Source organism: Papaver somniferum, chromosome 11 (assembly GCF_003573695.1).
Source record: "Papaver somniferum cultivar HN1 chromosome 11, ASM357369v1, whole genome shotgun sequence".
Classification (NCBI taxonomy): domain Eukaryota; kingdom Viridiplantae; phylum Streptophyta; class Magnoliopsida; order Ranunculales; family Papaveraceae; genus Papaver; species Papaver somniferum.
The window spans coordinates 63,363,489-63,387,734 of record NC_039368.1 but is presented as its reverse complement, the minus strand read 5'-3'; the positions used below and the strand labels follow the sequence as shown (position 1 = coordinate 63,387,734).

Sequence of the window (24,246 nt, the reverse complement as noted above, 5' to 3'; positions counted from 1 at the left end):
CACAATGAGGCCAGGCCTTAGATTGAAAAGAACCACTTGATTTGAAACAGGGTATGCGACAAAACCCATAGTAAAATTAGACATAGAGCAAATTTAAAATTGAAAGAGATAATAATGCTACATTGTTACAGAACCCACAAAATATAGGAGAGCCTGAGATAAAAAAGCACATGCAAGTATGAACGCAACATGGCATCTTAGCATTTGAAATAAGAAATGAAATATCTAGTAAAAATCATACAAGATATCAACTCTAAATGAACAATATGGAAGGTTTTAGATTGAACCCATTCTCCACAGGCAATAGATCATGAAGCCTATTTAACCCAAGTTCAGATTCAATCAAAAGTATGAACTTATGCATCTTTCCAATCAAAAATCATAGAACTAAAAAGGATATACCTTGGATGTTTTTGATATCTGAACTGATAATACCCCAAAACAGATATATCTCTTCACATCTCTGAACTGATTTTAGGATTGAACTCAAAAGAATTTTCTTTTGATTTCATCCCACAAATTGAGATTGTTAGGGTTCAAATCGAAAAAAGAATTGACCGAGATTATTACCGCTAGATGTTCTTCTTCCATTCCTTGTCAAGATATTCTTGTTTACATCAGATTTTCATCCTACGCGATTCTGAAACATTTCCAAATTTGCAGACCAAATCTTCTCTGAATAACAACTAATTTTCTGCCAACATATCAGATTTCGAAGAATTTTTTTTACCAAAGATAAACATAGTGAAAGTGAGGAAGATACGCTAGAATAACCCCTAATTTTCTGCCAAAATATCAGATTCTGAAGAAATTTTTTTACTTAAGATAGAGATGGGAATGAATAGAGGAAGATAGAGATAGGAATGAAGATACGCTAGATCTTCTTTACATCGTTGACATCGTCTTTGTTTTTTTTAGTAGGCGTACACGCCATAAGTCCACGACTTAATAGCAAGAAAAAAAAAAAAAAAAAGTTTTAAGCAGCTCTGACTAGGGTTGACCGACCCCGATAAAAAAGTGTAACGAATTTTTGGCAAATTATTTTGTGAGTATAATAAAATTATTTTTTTTATATCAAAGCTAAAGATTTAATTTATTTTAAGTAACATTTTTTTAATGATATTGGACACGAGATTGTTTTATTTAAAAATCATACAAAATTTTTGTTGGTAGCCGAGCAACAAGCTGAGTCACAACTCCCTTTTGAATAGCGACACACAAATTATATCGCCACACAAATTTTATTAAAAGTAGAGTCTTGTAATATTTTGTAGTCATTGGGATAATTCCTGGTCTCGCGCTGCACAATCAAGGCGGTCTTTGGTCACGTAATATTTTCTAGTGGAATTGCAGTGAGATGTTGTCGGTAATCAAAATAGCACAATTTGTATTAAAAATTTATTATAGTTAAATGGCATTCACAATCAAAACAATTTAGCTAAATGGCATTTTTCAGTTGTCTGGGTAATTTTCGAGCTTCCAACATACTTTCATTATTAATATGATAGTAATGAAAACTCGTCTTTTAATTATATTAAATTGATAATTATTTGAGTATTTATAATGCAATTGAAAATTAATAATCAAGATTCGACACTTCAATTGAAAATTTGATCGAGTTGGAATGAGTTCGAGTAAGACTGAAGAAACTGGAACTTCATCCTTTCGAATTCATGCGATTTGCGTCAAAATTTAGTTACGCAATCAAGACTCGACACTTTAAAAATTAAAATTTTCATCGAGTTGGAATGAGTTCCAATAAAACTGAAGAAACTGGAACTTCATCCTTTCGAATTCAGGCGATTTGGGTCAAAATTTAGTTACCTAATCAAGACTCGACACATCGATTGAAAACTTGATCGAGTGAAAACAAGTTCGAGTAAGACTGGAGAAACTAGAACTTCATCCTTTCGAATTTAGGCAATTTGCGCCAAAATTTAGTTAAATAATCAAGATTCGACACTTCAATTGAAAATTTGATCGAGTTGGAACGAGTTCGAGTAAAACTGAAGAAACTAGAACTTCATCCTTTCGGATTCAGGCGATTTGCATCAAAATTTAATTACGTAATCAAGACTCGACACTTCAATTGAAAATTTGATCGAGTTAGAACGAGTTCGAGTAAAACTGAAGAAACTGGAACTTCATCCTTTCGAATTCAAGCGATTTAGGTAAAAATTTAGTTACCTAATCAAGACTCGACACATCGATTGAAAATTTGATCTAGTGGAAACGAGTTCGAGTAAAACTGAAGAAGCTAGAACTTCATCCTTTCGAATTTAGGTGATTTGCGTCAAAATTTAGTTACATAATCAAGATTCGACACTTCAATTGAAAATTTGATCGGGTTGGAACGAGTTTGAGTAAAAGTGAAGAAACTGGAACTTGATCCTTTCAAATTCATGCGATATGGGTCAAAATTTAGTTACATAATCAAGATTCGACACTTCAATAGAAAATTTGATCGGGTTGGAACGAGTTTGAGTAAAAGTGAAGAAACTGGAACTTGATCGTTTCAAATTCAGGCGATATGGGTTAAAATTTAGTTACAAGATCAAGACTCGACATTTCAACTGAAAATTTGATCGAGTTGGAACGAGTTTGAGAAAAATTGAAGAAACTGGAACTTGATCCTTTCAAATTCGGCTATTTTGGTCAAAATTTAGCTACAAGATCAAGACTCGACACTTCAATTGAAAATTTGCTCGAGTTGGAAGGAGTTTGAATAAAATTGAAGAAACTGAAACTTCATCCTTTCGAATTCGGGCGATTTGCGTCATGATTTAGTTACATGATCAAGACTCGACAATTCAATTGAAAATTTGATCGAGTTGGAACGAGTTCGAGTAAAACTGAAGAAACTAGAACTTCATCCTTTCGGATTCAGGCGATTTGCATCAAAATTTAATTACGTAATCAAGACTCGACACTTCAATTGAAAATTTGATCGAGTTGGAACGAGTTCGAGTAAAACTGAAGAAACTGGAACTTCATCCTTTCGAATTCAAGCGATTTGGGTAAAAACTTAGTTACCTAATCAAGACTCGACACATCGATTGAAAATTTGATCTAGTGGAAACGAGTTCGAGTAAAACTGAAGAAACTAGAACTTCATCCTTTCGAATTTAGGTGATTTGCGTCAAAATTTAGTTACATAATCAAGATTCGACATTTCAATTGAAAATTTGATCGGGTTGGAACGAGTTTGAGTAAAAGTGAAGAAACTGGAACTTGATCCTTTCAAATTCAGGCGATATGGGCCAAAATTTAGTTACATAATCAAGATTCGACACTTCAATTGAAAATTTGACCGGGTTGGAACGAGTTTGAGTAAAAGTGAAGAAACTGGAACTTGATCCTTTCAAATTCAGGCGATATGGGTTAAAATTTAGTTACAAGATCAAGACTCGACATTTCAATTGAAAATTTGATCGAGTTGGAACGAGTTTGAGAAAAATTGAAGAAACTGGAACTTGATCCTTTCAAATTCGGCTATTTTGGTCAAAATTTAGCTACAAGATCAAGACTCGACACTTCAATTGAAAATTTGCTCGAGTTGGAAGGAGTTTGAGTAAAATTGAAGAAACTGAAACTTCATCCTTTCGAATTCGGGCGATTTGCGTCATGATTTAGTTACATGATCAAGACTCGACAATTCAATTGAAAATTTGATCGAGTTGGAACGAGTTCGAGTAAAACTGAAGAAACTTGAACTTCATCCTTTCGAATTCTGGCGATTTGCGTCAAAATTTAGTTACATAATCAAGACTCGACACTTTAATTGATTATTTGATCGAGTTGGAATGAGTTCGAGTAAAATTGAAGAAACTGGAACTTCATCCTTTCGAATTCAGGTGACATTGGTCAAATTTTAGTTACATAATCAAGACTCGACCCTTCAATTAAAAATTTGATCGAGTTGAAACGAGATCGAGTAAAACTGAAGAAATTAGAACTTCATCCTTTTGAATTCAGGCGATTTGGGTCAAAATTTAGTTACATAACCAAATGAAAAATTCCTCTCAAAAATCAATAAATCATAGTCATTGTAGGTGATTATACTCACTATGTGTGTTTCCATCTAGTTCACTCGACCAGAAATGTTAAATAAAAAAAAATCAAATTTCTTTACTTAAATTATTAGTTTATAAATATATTTTTTTCGGCTTTTTTTTCTAATAAAAATCAAGTTGCTTTTCTTAAATTATCATTTTATAATTTTTCTTTTTGTTTTTTTAAAAAGAAATTAAATAAAAAGAATTTATTTTCTTTTCTAAATTATTAGTTTATAAATATATTTTTAATAATAAAATTATCACTTCTATAACAGAAAAATAAATAAAAAAATATAAATTTTAAAAAATTTAAGCTTGTTTTTAGTCTGCCAACCAAAATCTTGTACGATTTTGCAGATTGATTTTCTTAATCATAAATATGTTTATATAAATTTCTTTTTTTTTTTAGAAAATATCACTTTTTTTTTTAATAATGAAATTGTCCCTTCTGAAATGCACCAGCGACACGGTCTCTTTTTGTTTCCTTAAACGCTAAACCAGAAACAAACCGGAAACAGTCCCCTCTTCGTTTAACAATGGAGAGAAAAAACACCAAACCTAACCTAAAACCCCTTTTACACGCAAAAAATTTCACTCTCTCGCTCTAGATTTCTCTCTTCTTTCTCGATCACCATTGCGAATCTTCATTATCAACTGTGTAAGAGTCATTCTTAATTTTAAAATTCAACAACATCTGAATCTTCAATATTGTTGATTAATGTATATTTTATCTGCAGGGACTAAAATTAAAGAAAGAAAAGTTGAAGAAATTGTTGATAATCAATTAGATTCAACCAAAATTTCGGGAAAAAGGTAAATTTAGTTTTTGATTTACAACTTTGTATTCGATTTCAATCAATTTCTCTGCAAAATCCTGTTAAAAAGTTAATTATTTTGTAGCGCTGTATTAGAAGCTCATAGACTATTCATCTGGGAACAACCAGTAATACAGACATACTCAGCTAAGCTCAACAGCATTATTACCCCTATTCTTTGAGTCATCTGCAGACCAAATGTACAGTTATAAGTGATAGCCATTAGCTAGATAGTTTAGTTGTAATATGAGTTTACATGACTGAATATATTAGATAATGTTATGTCTCTTATGTGTTAGAAATTGATTCGAGTCAACTCTTAAGGTTAAATTTGAACTGGAGCTTCTCTTATGTCTCTGGTGTTAGTTGATACTCTATGATAAGTTAGTTCTAGAGCATGGAGATTTAACTAACTTGTTGGATATACTCTTGCATGAAAATCACATGCTATTATTCATAAGTGGTTTGGACAGATTTGCACAAGAGCAGTCAATTACGCTTAACTGAAAAGTATAACAAAGGTGGTTCTTTATCGACTCAATAATACTCCTGTTACTGTTGTAGTTTATTTCTCTTTTTCATTGTTCAATCATACCTAATGAACATTATTAGATTTGGTGTGAGTATATTGGAAGGGGATGGTCCAAGTAGCAATGTGTCACTAGTGTCCAACTGAAAAATTAGATTTGGTTGACGCAGTTTATATCGACAGCTTAGGAACTTAGGATTGAACTGTTACCATTCAATTTGAAATCTTCTCTATCGTTTACAAATTTTACAGCATTTGGATAGAACGGGAAGTGTTGATTGCTTAAAACATTCATTAGCAACTTTTCAATAGATTTATTGCAAGAATACCAGCTTTGTCAGGGATTACATTCAGATTATTTTCTCCTGCATTTCGAAAATGTTGTAGAGAAATTTCTGAATCATGAATGCAGTTTTCTGTTAGGTGAGTATAGAGGCAAAGTTGTAGAGGTTACGAACATCTTAAATGGCATTGTTAAGGGTTACTACAACTCTCCTAAAACTGAGAGGGAACAAGCTAAAATACTTTGGCCATGGGCATCTTGTAATGAAAAACTTGGCAGAGCGAAGAGAACCCCTGTCAAGAAGAAATAGAATGCCTCTTTCTTTGTTGTTCGTTGCTGGCCTACGTTTGGTTTAGGCTTGGGTCTAGTACTTCAGGTTATTTTTTTTGTGTTTGAGTTTACTTTTGGTTATGGGTTTGGTGTTTTTTTTTTGACTCAAACAGAAAACAAACCGGAGCATGCATCAACTATCTTGGAGGATGCAAAATTTAGAGTGGAAGACAAAGGTCCGTAGTATTTGAAATTGTTGAAGTGTACAATTTTTTTCTCATTTAAAGTATCATCCTTATGTGGAACTTTTGAAGTAGTACTAGGCACCATCACAATATATATATGTTCTGAAACAAGTTATTCTTCCAACTCATCCGGTCACGTATCTGATCTATCACTCATACTAGATGGATATGATGTACCATACCAGTACTGTATGCTAAATAGTTTTTAGTTACCAACTTAACAAAATTAAGGCACTACAATGACACAAAGACCTTTGAGGTGCCATCCTTTTTGTTTTCTTGAATTTTTATCTGTTTTTTTTTGTTGTTGTTGGTAACTAATTAAATGAAATAAAGTGTGCTGTCAGATTACACTCAACATTTGTCGTGATCCTGGTATCACTCCAAGTGGGGTTACTGATGAGTGCTAAAAAGTGCATATTTCTATATATTTTTCTTGGCATTTAACTCATCTTTTGTGCATTAATTCTACATTTTATCCCATATTCTGTATTTTCATTGTTTTCAAGAATAAATATTTTTCTTACTTAATTTTGCATTTTTAGGTAATAAATAAAGATTGGATGAGTTGCGGAGCAAAAAGAGCAGAAAAGTAGTGAAAAGCCAGGAGGAATTACGCAAGGAAGCCGCGAAGAGTGATGTGCGGAAGACCAAAAAAAGGATAGAAATGGGCTTGAAGAAGAAAGTTGTTCTTAAAGAAGAAGTGGGCTCAAGGTTTTCCAAGCCCAAACTCATTTCCCAAACCCATATTCTATACCCAAAAGCCTAAAACTCAAATCCATACCCGCTTGCGTCTTCAGCCGTCAGATCAGTTCTCAGAAGCATCCGACGGTCGCTCCCTTGCTGTGCATCGAAGTTTGATATCTCCGCCTTACACTACAGTACCTAACTCCATCAAGTACCGTTCGTTTCGTTGTATCTCTTCATCCGACGGTCGCTCCTATATGCTCCTATCTCACCGTTAGATCCACTTACCATCTTCGCATCCAGTGGCTTACCTTCGCTGGACATCGAACCTTGATATCCCGCCTAACACCCTAGCAACCGAATCATTTAACCTCAACCAAACATCCCCTCCTTCCTCTCCATCGACCTCATTTTCTCTTCCACCCCCTCACCTCTGCAGAGACACCATGTCCTGCCACCACCAGAACACCACCTCTGCCACTGCCGCTTCATCACCAAACACCATAGCCACCCTACATCAAAGACATCGAAACCCATCCATCCTATTAGCCTATTTCGCTAGTTTCACAAACCCTCTCAAATTTAGGGTTTTGAAATTAGGGAAATAGAGTTATAGGCATGACAGAGATGGAAGATGAAGCAATAGAAGCATGGGAAGAGCAGGAGGAACAAGAAGAGAGCATGGGTCGTCGACGTAGGTGAAGAATTTTAGGTAAACCCTAACCCTAGTTTTCTCGGTTTTGGGAATTAGGGTTCGTCATTCCTTTTTTGTATAAATTGAGGGCTGGGTATTACTGTTGAAGTGTTCTTGGGTTAGCCAAGTTAACCCCCAATTTGGGTCTGAGTAGGTTTAATTTTAATTTTAATTTCAGTTTCAATTTCTATTTCAATTTCAAATTACTCTTTCTGTTTACCATGTTTTAATTCATCACTACCATGTTTTAGTTCATCACTAGGAAGTAGATGAAGCCTCTATGCCACAGTGAAGTAAATGATTAGTTTTGTTCTTGATGAGCTTGAATTAGAACCATGGAGGATTGATTACTCAGTGATGATAGTAACCTGTGATTGGTGGTGTTGTAAGAAGACCACCAATGCTAGGGGTGAACAGGATTAACTAGGTGAGCAATTTTCTTTAGATATAGGATAGTTAGTCAATTAGTGACCAAGTCCATCTGTGAATGATGGTGCTGTAAGAAGACCATCAATGCTAGGGGTGCATTAGTGAACTAAGTGAATAGCTTATCCTAGATGAAAGCCCAGAACACAAGGCAGGCCTGAACCTCCACCTTGTTTACTAAGGCCAAGAGCAAGAATTGCACTGGACATGATATAGCTGAGGATTTAGGTGGATTCAATATCCTAGTTTTCCCCAATTCCCTGTTTAGGTAGATTTTACTTAGAAAACAACCATAGCTCCCTCCAAGTCCCTGTGGACAAACCCCTTTCTTCCCATCACTAGCTACAACTGACCCTGTGCACTTGCAGGTCAATTTGTAGGTTCTTTCAAAACCTTACCAAGTTTTTGGCGCCGCTGCCGGGGACTCGGTAGCGGCGCTGTGTTGTCTCTTTGTTTTTCTTGCATTCTTGCTTGCTGTCCATAACCATCATTCCCTTCTTGCACTGTCATCTTGCATATATTGCATTGTTAGCTAGTGCATCTTCTTGCATATACTGCATATTCATAGCATCATTGCATCTTGCATTCTTGGTGTAACTTAGTGTAAGCCTGTAGCTTTAACTGCATTATCATTAATTGTTGTTAGTTTGCTAGTTTATTGTACTTCATCTTAGCTTAGTTTGCATTACTGTTACCTAACTGTCATAAGCATTATTGTCATCCTCTTGTTCATTGCTCTCACTGCATAACTTGCATACTTTTCATCACTTCACCACTGCATCTTGTCCTGTTCTCCATTTCTTTTCTTGCTTACAGCAGCATCTCAGTTACAACTCAGATTGTATCATAGTGTAACGTAGCTGCACTGCACCTGAATCTTGTTCTTCATGGCTATGCAATAGTCACTTTGCACCAGTTCAAATTGGTTCCTAAGAACTGCAATCTCTGCAATTTCTATGTTCATTCCCATTGTTGTGCACTGAACCATTGTTTCTGTGCTATGTTGGCTATCTCTGTTGAGCCAATTTTGAGTTGTTGCAAGAACTAATTAACTCTATCTGTTGCAGGTACTTGAGGAGCTGTTAATGGACTTGAGAAGTTGTTGCTAGCAGCACTGAGAACCAAAAACTGCAGCTGTTGAACCAAAAACTGCCTTCTCCAAGCTGCCTGGTGCTGTTGGGTTGACCCAACTGGGCTTCTGTTGTAAAGCCAAAGGAAAGCCAAAGCCCAACTGGGCTGTAAGCTGCAGAAGGTGAAGAAAGTGAACCAAAGCCCAACTGGGCCTCAGAGAAGCCAAAGCTTAGGATGATCCAAAGCTCAACTGGGCTTTTGCAACCAAACTGAACAGCTGGGATGTGCTTCAAAGGTAAGCCTAAACCCATTAAGAGAACCCAACCTGTGGGCTTCCATTTTTAATTTGTGGGCTTGTAATAATTTTTGTTTTTCTTTATTTTTTTATTTTGGGCTTGTAATAATTTTTCTTTTTCTTCTTTTTCTTTCTTTTATGGGTTTGTAATTATTATTGTTGTTTTTATTTTCTTTTATGGATTGTGCTAATTTATGATAGGATAATTTAAAAAAAAAAAAAAAAAAAAAAAAATTACTTGCTCCCATTAAAACCAAATTTTTTGCTCCCACATTAAAAACCAAAATTTTCTTTTTCCCATCAAAACCAAATGTCTCCCGCCAAAACCAAATTTTTCCAAAAAGTCCAATCCCTTAAAAACCAAATTTTGAGCTTTGTAAACTCTTTACTTAGCCTTTGAGCCCAATCATGTCTAGATCTTTTTCTACAGTTGGGGAATACAACGAATCCCTTAGAGAACTTGCGTGTGGACAAACTTCACGTTATGAACCTCCCATAGACCATGATGTCAATAGTCATAGGAATTATTATGGACATTTTCAAAGTCCCGAGCTCAATACATGAACCCTAATGACTATTCACACATGCATCATTCGCCACAACGTGAAAATGAACATTTTGCTAGTGCCTCACTCACACAATCATCTTGTGGATCAATTAGAAGCTCGAATCGCAGCTTTAGAAATGCAATCACATGAGGAATCTGTCACATCTAATTTTCTTAGGCAACCTAAAATCTATGCATGTCCCGCATGTGGTAGTTTAGACCACCCTGTTGAGAATTGTCATATTTTGCATAATTTTAGGCAATCTAGAGAAAATCCAAGGTATGAAATGCCCATAAATTGTGAGAATGGTAGTCATTGGGACCATAATCAATCCTTTGAGGGTTGCGATCAATCTTTTATAAACCCTAATGACCATGCACACATGTACCAATCACCACAATTTGAACATGAAGAATTTTGTACTCCCATGAATTTAGACTCCACCACAGAAGCTTTCAGACTCAGTGAGCAAAACTTCGATAGATCTACATCACGAATTCAGGCATATTTAGATCAGATTTTGCTTCACCTACAAAAGGAGGAAATTCATGAGGAAATGTATGTTGTCCCTAATGAAGTGTCTAGTCCCATTCATGTAAATGATGTTGAATATGAACCTAATTTAGAGGAACATGAATCGACTAACGACACCACCACTTTTAATGAGGACCAATATGCATGCTACCATGATGATGATTATGATGATTATGATGATGTGTTAGAAGAACATGAAAATATTGTGGAACCTGTTGGTTCAATAACATATGGCTTCTCGCCCTCGACCTTCATGAATGTTGTTTTTTCTAATACTCATTGTAATTCATATGATTTTGATATTGACATGGGATTCGTACAATTATTCTGTGAAGATGAACATGACATAGGAATAGTTGAATCTTCTGTAGACACTAATATGCATGAAAATATATTTGATGTGTCTGATTCTCTACCTAGGTCACATTGTGATATTTCTCCTGATTGGCCGATGCTGAGAATGAATTTGTTGATGATGGTTGATGATTCTGAGTGTGAATTTCTAAACTGATTGATGATTGTGAAGCATGATGTGACATTGTAGATGATTTAGGAGATTTTGATTTGATTAATAATGACGCACCTATTCTCCTACATGAGTCACAATCTGTTGGCCTCCACCCAACCTAGATTTGGTTTGTAACAAAAATTTTAAACCAACTTTTCTGAAAATTCCTAATCTAGGATTGGAACTGTGTGCCTCCCAAGTCCTCTTGGACTATTTTGCTTCTAAGTATAATACATTTGAGGAACCACAGTTGGAATTAGCATGTTTGCCCGTCCCTAGCACAGTTCACTTCGAGCTAGACCTTTTGCATGATGAACCCCCGAAACTGCGCGATTTTGTTTTCAAAATTATATCTTCTGTAAAATCCAGGTTTGGGGGTAGCTCATTTTGTTTCACAGTTTCACTTGCGTTTCTTTCCTATTATTATTTGAAGCTGTTGAAACCTCTACACTTTGTCTTTTGAGTTGATCCTCAACTCTTTAGACTTTTGGTGTATGGTGAATTTTTTGTATATAATCCAGTAGATAAAATCTCTTAAAAAAACTTTTTTTTTTCCATTTGTATATACTTTGCTAATCCAATATGATCTCGGCTGAAATATGTTGGATTGTTTGCCTTGAATAACGGAGTTTTAATTCTGCTTTCGCCGAAATCGGGTATTCTCTCTCCTTTTACTCTACTCAGCATGTCCCTTTCCATATGTTGCATTTTAATTCTTTCCATATTTTGAAACATTGAGGACAATGTTTAGTTTAGGTTTGGGGGTATAGAGTAGATGCCACGATAATATGCTATAATTGAAAACGAACTCCTTCTTCTTTTTGAAAAAAATTGAAAAATTCCAAAAAAAATTGAAAAATCAAAATTCCAAAAAAATTAAAAAAATGAAAAAAAAAACATAAAAAATGGAGCTCATTTACCTTGAAATGTTGACTCTTGTGCAAATATGTATTTTTATTAGGAGTCTTAGTCTAGATATTTAGGCACCCTGATTCTAGCACAATTCACATAGTGATAAGAAATTTGCACGCGCACGATCTACCAAACATGTATGGCCTCGATCTTCAAGGTGTTGGATAGGAAGTTACGATTGCCAATCACTTTAGAATACTGAACGAAACTTGACTAGCTTGTTCTTTGGTTGGTTGGGATAGAAGGTGGAGGTTACATTAAGAAAGACAACCATCGAATTTAACTGGGTGCATCAAAAAGGGCTACCTCTTGCAAAGTGTCATGTAATTTTGTTTCCTTTTGTATATGTATCAAAAGTGTTTCCTTGTTCTCAAAAAAAAAAAAAAAAAAAAAAAAAAAAAAAAAAAAAAAAAAAAAAAAAACTGTTTATATTCAGAAAAAAAAAGAGAAAAAATATCAGAAAAATAAAAAAATCAAGTATTTATCAATTCCATCATCTCTTGTTCCAAAAATAAAAAGAGAATAGTCAATGTAAATAAGAGTCATGTAAATAGTCATTTTGTTGTTTCATTGTAATAAGCAAGGAGGGTGTATGCCATTGATGTACAACGCGAGTAATTGTGAAATACCTCCAACTCATTCACAATTCTCGTAAAGTCCGGACAGCTAGCTAGATTTCGACCTCAGTTCTTAGCCTGAGAAACTATCTCTTGGTGATTAGTAGTCATAACTTCAGATCTTTCTTTACACATGTGTAGATCACTTTACACTCTTATCACATGTCTTTTTTTGTTATCAGTGCTAGGATTGTGCCTTTGATAGCTAGATTGACATCTCCATTTTGCTGTGAGCTTAAACTGTTTGCACATGTCACATTTGATGGAATCTGAGCTTATATTTTGACCTAGAACTTTGTAGGTACGTTCTAAGCAAACCTTCACGAGACTTCAACTCGTCCACTAGGGACACTTAGTGGTTTAAAAGGCTTAGTGCATACGCTAAATGCATTCGAGAGACCAGCGACAGTGGTATAGCTAGGATTTCCTTAGTTTTGTTTTACTTGAGGACAAGTAAAATTCAGGTTTGGGGGTATTTGATGAGTGCTAAAAAGTGCATATTTCTATATATTTTTCTTGGCATTTAACTCATCTTTTGTGCATTAATTCTACATTTTATCCCATATTCTGTATTTTCATTGTTTTCAAGAATAAATATTTTTCTTACTTAATTTTGCATTTTTAGGTAATAAATAAAGATTGGATGAGTTGCGGAGCAAAAAGAGCAAAAAGTAGTGAAAAGCCAGGAGGAATTACGCAAGGAAGCCGCGAAGAGATGTGCGGAAGACCAAAAAAAGGATAGAAATGGGCTTGAAGAAGAAAGTTGTTCTTAAAGAAGAAGTGGGCTCAAGGTTTTCCAAGCCCAAACTCATTTCCCAAACCCATATTCTATACCCAAAAGCCTAAAACTCAAATCCATACCCGCTTGCGTCTTCAGCCGTCAGATCAGTTCTCAGAAGCATCCGACGGTCGCTCCCTTGCTGTGCATCGAAGTTTGATATCTCCGCCTTACACTACAGTACCTAACTCCATCAAGTACCGTTCGTTTCGTTGTATCTCTTCATCCGACGGTCGCTCCTATATGCTCCTATCTCACCGTTAGATCCACTTACCATCTTCGCATCCAGTGGCTTACCTTCGCTGGACATCGAACCTTGATATCCCGCCTAACACCCTAGCAACCGAATCATTTAACCTCAACCAAACATCCCCTCCTCCTCTCCATCGACCTCATTTTCTCTTCCACCCCCTCACCTCTGCAGAGACACCATGTCCTGCCACCACCAGAACACCACCTCTGCCACTGCCGCTTCATCACCAAACACCATAGCCACCCTACATCAAAGACATCGAAACCCATCCATCCTATTAGCCTATTTCGCTAGTTTCACAAACCCTCTCAAATTTAGGGTTTTGAAATTAGGGAAATAGAGTTATAGGCATGACAGAGATGGAAGATGAAGCAATAGAAGCATGGGAAGAGCAGGAGGAACAAGAAGAGAGCATGGGTCGTCGACGTGGGTGAAGAATTTTAGGTAAACCCTAACCCTAGTTTTCTCGGTTTTGGGAATTAGGGTTCGTCATTCCTTTTTTGTATAAATTGAGGGCTGGGTATTACTGTTAAAGTGTTCTTGGGTTAGCCAAGTTAACCCCCAATTTGGGTCTGAGTAGGTTTAATTTTAATTTTAATTTCAGTTTCAATTTCTATTTCAATTTCAAATTACTCTTTCTGTTTACCATGTTTTAATTCATCACTACCATGTTTTAGTTCATCACTAGGAAGTAGATGAAGCCTCTATGCCACAGTGAAGTAAATGATTAGTTTTGTTCTTGATGAGCTTGAATTAGAACCATGGAGGATTGATTACTCAGTGATGATAGTAACCTGTGATTGGTGGTGCTGTAAGAAGACCACCAATGCTAGGGGTGAACATGATTAACTAGGTGAGCAATTTTCTTTAGATATAGGATAGTTAGTCAATTAGTGACCAAGTCCATCTGTGATTGATGGTGCTGTAAGAAGACCATCAATGCTAGGGGTGCATTAGTGAACTAAGTGAATAGCTTATCCTAGATGAAAGCCCAGAACACAAGGCAGGCCTGAACCTTCACCATGTTTACTAAGGCCAAGAGCAAGACTTGCACTGGACATGATATAGCTGAGGATTTAGGTGGATTCAATATCCTAGTTTTCCCCAATTCCCTGTTTAGGTAGATTTTACTTAGAAAACAACCATAGCTCCCTCCAAATCCCTGTGGACAAACCCCTTTCTTCCCATCACTAGCTACAACTGACCCTGTGCACTTGCAGGTCAATTTGTAGGTTCTTTCAAAACCTTACCAGTTACATACGAAGAGAAAATACTGTTCGCATTTTCTCCAATAGGTGATTTTCTGATATACCTCTTTTCATTCTTGGTGGATAACTTCCTGAGATGGCTAACTTTGGTTTCATGTTTTTCTAAATATCGTCTTTGGAGTTGTCCTTAGTGTTTTGAACTTTGTTATATATACAACCCAATATCCCGACCCTTTCAAAGTTGAATGCTCTTGATCTAATTTGTATACGGTATATTTTTCTTGCTCATATCTGTCTTTTTCACTCTACTGATTATTGTTATGTATTGTTCGGCAAGGGAGTTACATGATTTTGATAGCAATAGAAAGAAAAAGTTTAAGACTGCTCATGTAATCTTACAAAAACTATCTGTGTCATGACTCATAATCCAGTAACTATCTATCTAAAAGTGTGAATATAAGATACAATGAAATTCAAGAGTTTGAACTGCAACAAAAAGATTAATACAAAATGTTCGTTAGGTGGCGTACTATCTTTCTCTCAAACTGTAACTCAAACCTTAGCAAAGATCAGTACTGATTATTATTATCTCCGTTCCACCTAATCTCCTTCACATCCATTACGAAATATATCAATGAGTGATTGCGGATTTCCAATAGTGGAAAGAAACAATCCTGCGAGAATTCAGTGTTGTCGCTTTTGTCATTTTCTTTTGCAAGTAGATTTGTCACTGTCTCTTTGATTTGATTTTGGTAGTGAATTCTTGCATCCATGGTACTTTAGACCTTTCAATGTGGTTGATTTTGGTTGATGGAAGTGTTGTATGGTCTCTCAAATTTATTCGCACAGTTAAAGTTTGAACGTTCATGTTTATTCAACATTCACCAACTATATAGTCATGAATATTTCTGAATTGATTCATTAGTTTCTGCTTTCATTGAAGTGTAGCTGATGTAATTGATCTACTGGATATATGTTCGTAGTTTTCCTCTTTTTGCTACTGTTTGAGTAAATGCATTTATACAGTTTAGACTTTAGAGGGACAAATGTGTTTCTTTTGTTGAACTGAAAACCCTGTTTTCATGTTGTAGGTTTGGGCTATTCACACGGTACACTATCATGGTCACTAATCTACCGTTGTTGCTCGAGTTGATATAGTTGTGGTGTGAATTATTGATCTGTGAATGTATCGTGCGCTGATTTCAGCAGCCCTGGAAGTGTAATTAGGACCCAAATGTATTTGGCAGTTACTGCAGTTGTATAAAGTTATCTGCATCTGGAATAATGAAATGTTGTAGTATGAGATTTTTTATAAATTTAAGATATGTGTCGGAGTGGTTCATTGTATTGTAAGAAGCTTGTCTTCTTCTTCTTCAATTTTTCATAAAATTAAAGCTCGTTACTTACGTATTTTAGAGAATGCAGAGGTCATGCACACATCAATATGCATCAGCAATAAGTTATAGTAATTGAGGTTCTCCCCAGCCATGTGGTATACATTCTGTTGTGGCTATAAAGTTGCCAAACACTACCTTTTTTTTCCTTTTTTTTTGAAGCAGCCAAACACTACCTGTTATTTGTTATTCCTGTACAAAATTGACATTTTTTTCTTCGAGCTGACATTTTTTTTGTTATATTCGTTAGTACAATGTGAGCACATGGTTCCAATATTGCAAAAAAATTGAGAGTTTACCCACGGTGTGGTTGTACTTTGATGAAGTTTGGATGACCGGAAGTCCACTTGTAACACTAATCCTAACAATAAAATTTTCAGCAAATTTCCATGGCTCTAATGAAGCTCCGAGGACCGGCTAATTTGAGGTTCTAAAGTCCTTGTCCAGGTTCCGCTAACTAGAACGCCTATTGTTACCCCGACTTGGATGGTCATGTAAAAGTTTTTCATCTGGGTTGCAAGATGTGCCTAATGATCTGAAGGCTATGGTCACATAAACAAAAATTTTGTGACCATCCTCCCTGGAAAAAGTGGTGTAGCCATATGTTAATATTTTGTCATGTTTTTTAAAATGTGTCAACTTCTTAACATGTACATGTCTAAAAAAATCATATATTATGGACACATAAACAAAAGGTGGCTAAATAAATCTCTTTTCGTCACAGGTTAATAGGTGTGTCTATAGCCAGCCTACACATTCGACACATACATAATTGTTTAATGTGGCCATATTCGCATCTACGGCTACATGTGATGAGATTAGACGGAAGACCATGACCAAACGATTCCCTATGGCTACAGTTGATGGGTTTATAATTAAACCCATGACCAAATGGTGCACTATGGCTATAGGGTAAAAAAAATGTGGCTATAGTTATACTGATCACCAGTAGCCACGCAAAAAAGCCAAAACGTGGCTAGGCTGTAAACCAAAAAACGTGGCCTATGTGAAGGTTTGTACTAGTGTAGTATGCTTAACTTTTCGGGCAAAACTACTTTACTTAAATCTGCCATTGACCCTATTTCAAACCACATTATGAACTCTATCAAGCTCCCTCCTGGTATCATTAAGAGAATTGATAGGTTTAGAAGGCAATTTTTTTGGAAAGATATAAAGAACAAAAATAGGTTACATTCTGTTGGGTGGGAAAACATTTGTAGACCAATTGACTGTGGGGGCTTAGGAATAAGGGATTTCACAAAGAATAATCTTGCTTTGCTAAGGAAAATGGCCTGAAGAGTTGGTAAGGACACAGACTCTCCTGTGTTTAAAATTTTTAGGGCTAAATATTTTTCAAATTCCACCTGTTGGGATTGTGGAGTTAAGCCTAGATCCTCTCATACTTGGAAAAGCATTATTCAGGGTAGAGATTTGATTAAAGGGAGTCTGGTGTGGTGCATAGGAAATGGTGAGAATGTTAATTTATGGAAGGATAAGTGGGTAGGTGACTGTCATATAGAAGCGATTTTTCCTCGTGAAAATATTGGTGATCATAATCCGTTGGTCAGTGATATTATAGAACAGTCTAGGAAGTTTTGGGACCTTACTGGTGTAGTTAATTCTATCCCCTCTGATGTTGCACATAAAATTAGTTCCATCCATATTCCTTTTGCACTCTATTTATGATCGTAGGGTCTGGCCTTTTACCCCTTCTGGTGACGTCACTGTAAAAAGTAACTATCACTGTCTTTTTAATTCTAGTTCTAATTTTGTCAGAAATAAGGACTAGAAAAATATTTGGAGTCTTCCTTGTCCTCAAAAGATTTGAAACTTCATTTGGATGGCTCTGATTGATAAGTTGCAGGTCAAGGAGAAGTTGTACAGAAAAAATGTCGTGGATATTCCTACTTGTGATATGTGTAATCATAATATTGAGTATGCTTTCCATATTTTGTTCAATTGTCTTGTATTCCAACCTGTCTGGAATTTTGTTTATACCAATTGGAATGTGCAATTCAATCTTGAACCCTTTAGTCCCTCTTGGTTTAAGACTATTGCACAAATTGATAAGGTTTATTGTGACTTAAGTTGGACCAGTTTCTTCCCTCATTTACTGTGGCATATTTGGATTGCAAGAAATAATTTTTATTTTCAAAAAAAAGTTATCAATTGCAGGTGGATTATTAAGAAAGAAATGGAGGAAACCTTCTTGTATCAAAGTGCCTTAACTGGCAGGAATTTGCAGAACAAGAGACACGAGATGGAGATTCATGTACATTAGGATCTTCCAAGACAAGGATTTGCAAAGTTAAATACTGATGGTGCGTATGATGGTCTTCTTAATGCAGGTATGGACGGAGTCATTCGAGATGAGCAAGGAAGATTTTGTGGTGGATTTGCAAAGTATACCTACAATTGCGGCAGCAATGTGGCTGAATTATGTGCTATCAGGGAAGGTCTGTTGGTGGCTGAAGGTCTGGGAATTAGGAAGCTGGAAATCGAGAGCGATTCAATGTATGCAATACAAGTTTGCAGAGGGGAGATCCAGGCAACTTGGTATCTAAATGCAGTTCAAAAAGTTATCAAGTTTTTTTGTGAGAAATTTGAAGTTATAAGTTTTTCTCATAAATATCGAGAGGCTAATAATGTTACTGATGTTTTAGCCAAGGGTGCTAGTAAGAAGAGTTTATTAGGTGTGTGGCTGTCTGAACCACCAAGAGAGATTTGTGAGAGTTTATTCAATGACTTAATAGGGATAACGTACCCCTAGATAATTAAGCTGTAGTGTTTTGTTTTCTGCTTTGTTATATCAGGAAAATAAAAAGGACTTAGCCACGGCGCGTAAGCCTAGCTGTTGAAAAAGTATATTAAAATTATCTCTCAATGGCACATCAAAAATAGCGTGGAAATTTTAGGAGCCAGTCAAAAGGAATTAGGGGCCAATAGTAAGACAAAAATGGGTCACCCAAATCTAAATTGAAGCCAGCCCTTATCTAACGTAATTCGTAATGGAAAAATTGCCCTCAAATAATCGGTTGATAATATTAAATTCGGTTGCTCCGATTACAATCGGTAGACAACACAACATTCAGTTTCCCCGGTTGCAATGGGGAGGAAAAATGTATTTGAAGGAATTGTTTTTCATTTTTGAGTTGTAGAGAAGAAGAAGAAGGGAAAAAAACCATTTTTTCTTAAATAAACAACAAAAATGGATGGATATGAAGAAGAAGGTGAGAATCATCATGAAGAACATAATGTTGAAGGTTCACTACGTTTAGAGAAGAAGATTTGGGGTATATGTTGAATGATCCAAACTTTTGTGGAGAGTAAGTCCTAGACGACGCTTTCATGGAAGAAAACAGAGAATCACCCGAGATCGAAACTAGTGATGCATCAAACATACATGTATTGTGTTAAGAAACTCAAATACCCATTTTGTATGCGTTTGTATGTGTTTCGAAACCAACAATTCGATTTCTGCATGCATTGAATGCCATGAACTACCTAGAATAGGTAGATAATGTACCTACATATATACCGAATATAACATACTGAGTCAAAAATATGTACATTTGGTAGCTTCATGAAAGTAGATTACTACCGAATATGTTAAAACCCCAAAATTGATTTTCCAAAAATATCAACATTCAGTAGTTATGTAGAGTATCTTTTCTACCGATTATAAAATTGGCCCCAAAAACGAAATGCTCCAAAATAATAAAACTTCGTATGTCTTATGTTTTACGATCGGTAATTTATCTAACTTCCGAATATTTCAGTGGCCCCAAAAACAAATTTCCGCAAACTTGTAAAAATTGTAATTCTTCTTCTTTATTAATCAGAAGTTGATTAATTCCATTATCTTCTGATTATAGATGTGGCCCCAAAACTGAATTTACTTCAAAATTTTCGAATTTCAAAACCTATAATCGGTTCTATATCGTTTACATATATCTACAGATTAGGAGTATTCGGTTGTTGTTATATATATTTTGCTTCCGATTGTGATATTTTTGGTACTCAGTTAATTGTGTCCATTTTTATATTTAAACCGGTTGTTTGGGGCACAAAATATTTAACCGATTACGGAACAATCGGCAGACAATCTTACTACATTGCTTCCGATTGTGATATTTTTTGTACTCAGTTAACTGTATACATTTTTATATTGAAATCGGTTGTTTGGGGCACACAATCTTTAACCGATTATGGCACAATCGGTAGACAATTTTACTATATTTCTTCCGATTATTATAGTATAACTTTTTGCTTCCTTATGCAGGACGTTGTAGCGTTTGTTGATGATTTCTATTGGAGGCCCGATATTTCCCTACACTATGCAAACGATTTGGTATACTCATTATTACTCTTTTATTTTTCAAATTATGTATGTTAAATGCTTATGCTTATGAGATTTGTTATGTTATATGCATGTTTAGTCATTTGCAAGTAAGGCGGAGGCAAATGAATGACTTATGAACAAGGCAAAAGAAAAGATGTGTGTAGTAGTTCAAAGCAATCATGTGGGTGATACTCGATTTGAAATGATTTGTGAGCAAGGTAGGAAGCGAAAGAGTCACGAGGGAAAGAATAGTAAGTACGTAAGGAAGACGGAGAGGAAATACCGAAGCAATACAAAGAAGATAAGATGCCCATTTAAGGTTGTCTTCTATAAGCCCGAAGGTAACGAAAGTAAAGAGTGGAAAATGTTTAAAGTTGGTAATGGTTGTCACAACCACGATGATCTGGATACTCTAATTGGACATATAATGGTTGCCAAGATACAACCAAATGAAATGGAGATGGTGAGGTCTATGAGGATCCAAAAAGCGAGTGCGATCTTAATTAAAATAAAGGCGTACAACCCCAACAACTTGTCTACTTTGTCTACAATTAAGTCGGCCCTAGCTACGATCAAAAGGACATGATCGGATGTTGAATGGTCATGCAACAATCGGAGTGGTTAGCGGAGTTACACGACTACACGTTGAGAACATAAAAAAATGATGGTAAAGTGATTCGTATTTTCTTGGCACATCCCAAAATGATACAATTGGCTCAATGCTTTCATCAAATTTTGTTGATAGATGCTACTTATAAGACAAACAAATATAACATGTTGTTGTTGAACATTGCTTGCCACACTTCGGACAAAAACACATTTACAGTTGCATGGGGTTTAATGGATCATGAGAACAATGTGAGTTTCATTTGGATGTTGGATACATTGAGGTCTGTTTATAATGACGATAATTTTTCAAGGGTTATTGTAACGGATAACGATAAAGCCTTAGTGAATGCATAGAGATAGTGTTTCTGGAATCCCAAAACTTGCAATGTACGTGGCACATTCAACGCAACCTAAAATCCAATTGCCATCATCATTTCCAAGCTAAAAAACCAAGGAAGGGTACCAAGAGGTCGAAGGAAGAGGATTAGTGCATTAGTAAATTAATCGTGGAAGAACGAGAGAAAGAGAAAAGGTTATTTGAAGAAAAGTGGAAAGGGGATGGAATAAGGTGGAAAATGTTTATGAAAGCATGGGACAAGATCGTTTGATTGATGACCGAGGAAATTTATGAAGATAACTTGAAGAAACTTGAGGATGAATATGACACGAACTACCCAAAACCCATTGAGTATTGTAAAACACAATGGTTGGCACCGCATAAGGAGAGATTTGTGTTTGTATGGATATATGAACATCGAAACTTCAAGAATGAGGCGACAAGCATTGTGGAGGGCTCTCATGGCCGATTAAAGAAACTACTAATTTGTTAGTCAAAATGAAGTTGTGTCGATCCAAGAAGCAATCCATGAATACACCAATCGTGATCTCATAAAGAATTAGTTGCTTGTGTAAAGTGCCGAAAGGGATTGAAGACAATCGGATCCAAGTATTGGATGTCAATGCCTAGATGTGGATATCTCCTAGCAGATGTTTCGAATTACGTGGTACATTTTTTTGTTCCTCTTATGTATGGACTTAGTATGACGTTTGCACCCACAAGGTCGGTTTGCAACGAGTCGGTTAAATGTAGAAGAACCGTCATGGCATTTGTGAATGACATGCATTTTATCGGTTTAAGGGTAAAGAAATATTGTTCGTTACCTCCGTTGAGTAAGTGGTCGGATTCCTTCCCAACGAACCATTGCAAGGATTGGGTGAAACAATATGAGTCCAACATGGTTGATTGGGATCGTATCATGAACAACTTTCCCAATGAGTTAGTCGAATTGATCCCCTCGGATGATGACGATGTTTGATCGTTATGTTTGGAAGATGTATTTTGAACGGCCTTTTCTATACATGTTTTTTGAAAAATCCTGTGAAGATATATGATATAATCGGTAGTTATATATAAGCTTTTGTAAACACCAGTGACGGAACCAGCGCTTTTATGTCGCGAGGCCAAATAAAGTTTATTCTGGCACTTACCAAAAATTTTCTAAACTATATTTAAATTAAAGTTAAAGCATTACAAAACCTCGCACAATTTTTTCTTAGGTATGTTATTCTGGCACTTACCAAAAAAAATTCTAAACAATATTTGAATTACAGTTAAGTGATGGACGCATTTATGTGTCTATTTTGATCCCAATTGTATATATTGTTAGTACTCGATGTTGTGCTTATTTGGTTATTTTATGTATTTGTAGGTGTTTTTGGAGAAATAAGCTTTTGCGACGAAATTGGCTACTTTTCGGCACCCGGAGGACAGTTGCTAAACGGACCCCAGAATTGGCTAAGGATCACCCAAGGTTATGTGTAACCCAAATTTGTCCACAACACCCAGATTTGTCCTCAGCACACCCATTTCCAATAAAAATATCTTTGGCATTTTTGGCAATCGTGATTTGGAGGAGTTTGAGGTCGATTAAACCTCTGATTTTCATAGGATAGACGCCTTATGGATCTAGGAATCTGATATGGATGTTGAAATTGATTAGACTGGGCTCAATCGACGAATTTTTATCACAACAGAAATATATGGAAAGTCACGTGTGTGACCTGTTTTAGGGAATTTTAGAGAGATTAAAGTGCTATGAACCTTCCCAAAGATTTGTTTATCTAAGGAAGAGTTTAAAATAAAAAGGAAAGCTCAGAAACGCGTAGAAATTCCAAAACAATAAATTGCCACAACTTTGACGTGAAGAGAGAGGAAGAGATTTTGAAAGATTTGGGAGAGACTTAATCGGTATTTTTGATATAAATAGGATGCTGGGACCAAAACAGGGAGGGAGGAAGCCTTTCAGAGAAGTTTAGAACACCACAGAGCTCAAGAGATCGAGTTGCAGGAAAATACCATATTCTGTTGCTGCTGCTGAAGAGGAAGAACACGAAGAACATATTACACCCAATAGCAGTCGTAATATTACTACAGCAAACCACTATCGTTGTTTAACAGTCTTAAAATCCTGTAACAGTGATGTTTGTAACACACGTACGGCGTTCCAAATCTCTGTGTTATTACCTTCTCTTCTTTTTAATCATCTTTTGAGCCATAAACAATTATTTTGATATCATGATTAATATGAGGAGATAAACCCCATTGCTGAGGCGATAGAGGAAGCTATTTTTCCAACAAAAAGCGGTACAATCTATTTTATTTAATTTATTGCAATTATTATTATGATTATTTGCGTAGAACTATTATTGAATATGATTTTTATTTGAGTGATTATGGTCTATTTTGATGGAGTATGCTTAATTTATAGACTCTTGATGCTTCATACTTGGTATTTACAATTATTACTTTTGAAAATCTATTAGTTGAATCAAATTAAACGAGAAAATTGCATGAATATAAATATTTGGACCAAATCACTTTGAACTTGGAAAATAGTGGAATCTTAGCCTCAGTGTTCTTTTAATATTGATACCAACTTTGTCAGTGTTTGTTATAATTATTAGGGAGTTTTCTATTTAGTTTTGAATTTAAGTCTAAAGTTATCCTTCACAAGTTCGAGAATCGAATCACTTTTTACCACTATCTACAAATCACATCAATTTTTGGCGCCGCCGACGCGGACTTGTTTTTAGGGTTTTAGGTTTATTTTACTTGTTTTTAGGGTCTTAGATTTATTTTAATTGTTTTTTATTTTTTTTGTTCCTTTTTATGT

The 24,246-nt window shown here is 35.7% G+C and overlaps 1 protein-coding gene and 1 long non-coding RNA gene across 2 annotated transcripts; both read left to right on the top strand.

Moving 5' to 3' along the window:
* The first annotated feature begins 5,372 nt into the window (after positions 1-5,372).
* Positions 5,373-16,055, top strand: LOC113321737. The gene is made up of 3 exons (XR_003346864.1): positions 5,373-5,391; positions 6,126-6,188; positions 15,820-16,055. It is a non-coding gene; the product is annotated as an uncharacterized LOC113321737 (long non-coding RNA).
* A 1,907-nt stretch (positions 16,056-17,962) lies between these two features.
* Positions 17,963-18,892, top strand: LOC113324484. Its single transcript, XM_026572805.1, has 2 exons — positions 17,963-18,041; positions 18,471-18,892. The coding sequence occupies exons 1-2, from the start codon at positions 17,963-17,965 to the stop codon at positions 18,890-18,892; spliced, it is 501 nt and encodes a 166-aa protein (XP_026428590.1).
* Positions 18,893-24,246: the final 5,354 nt, after the last annotated feature.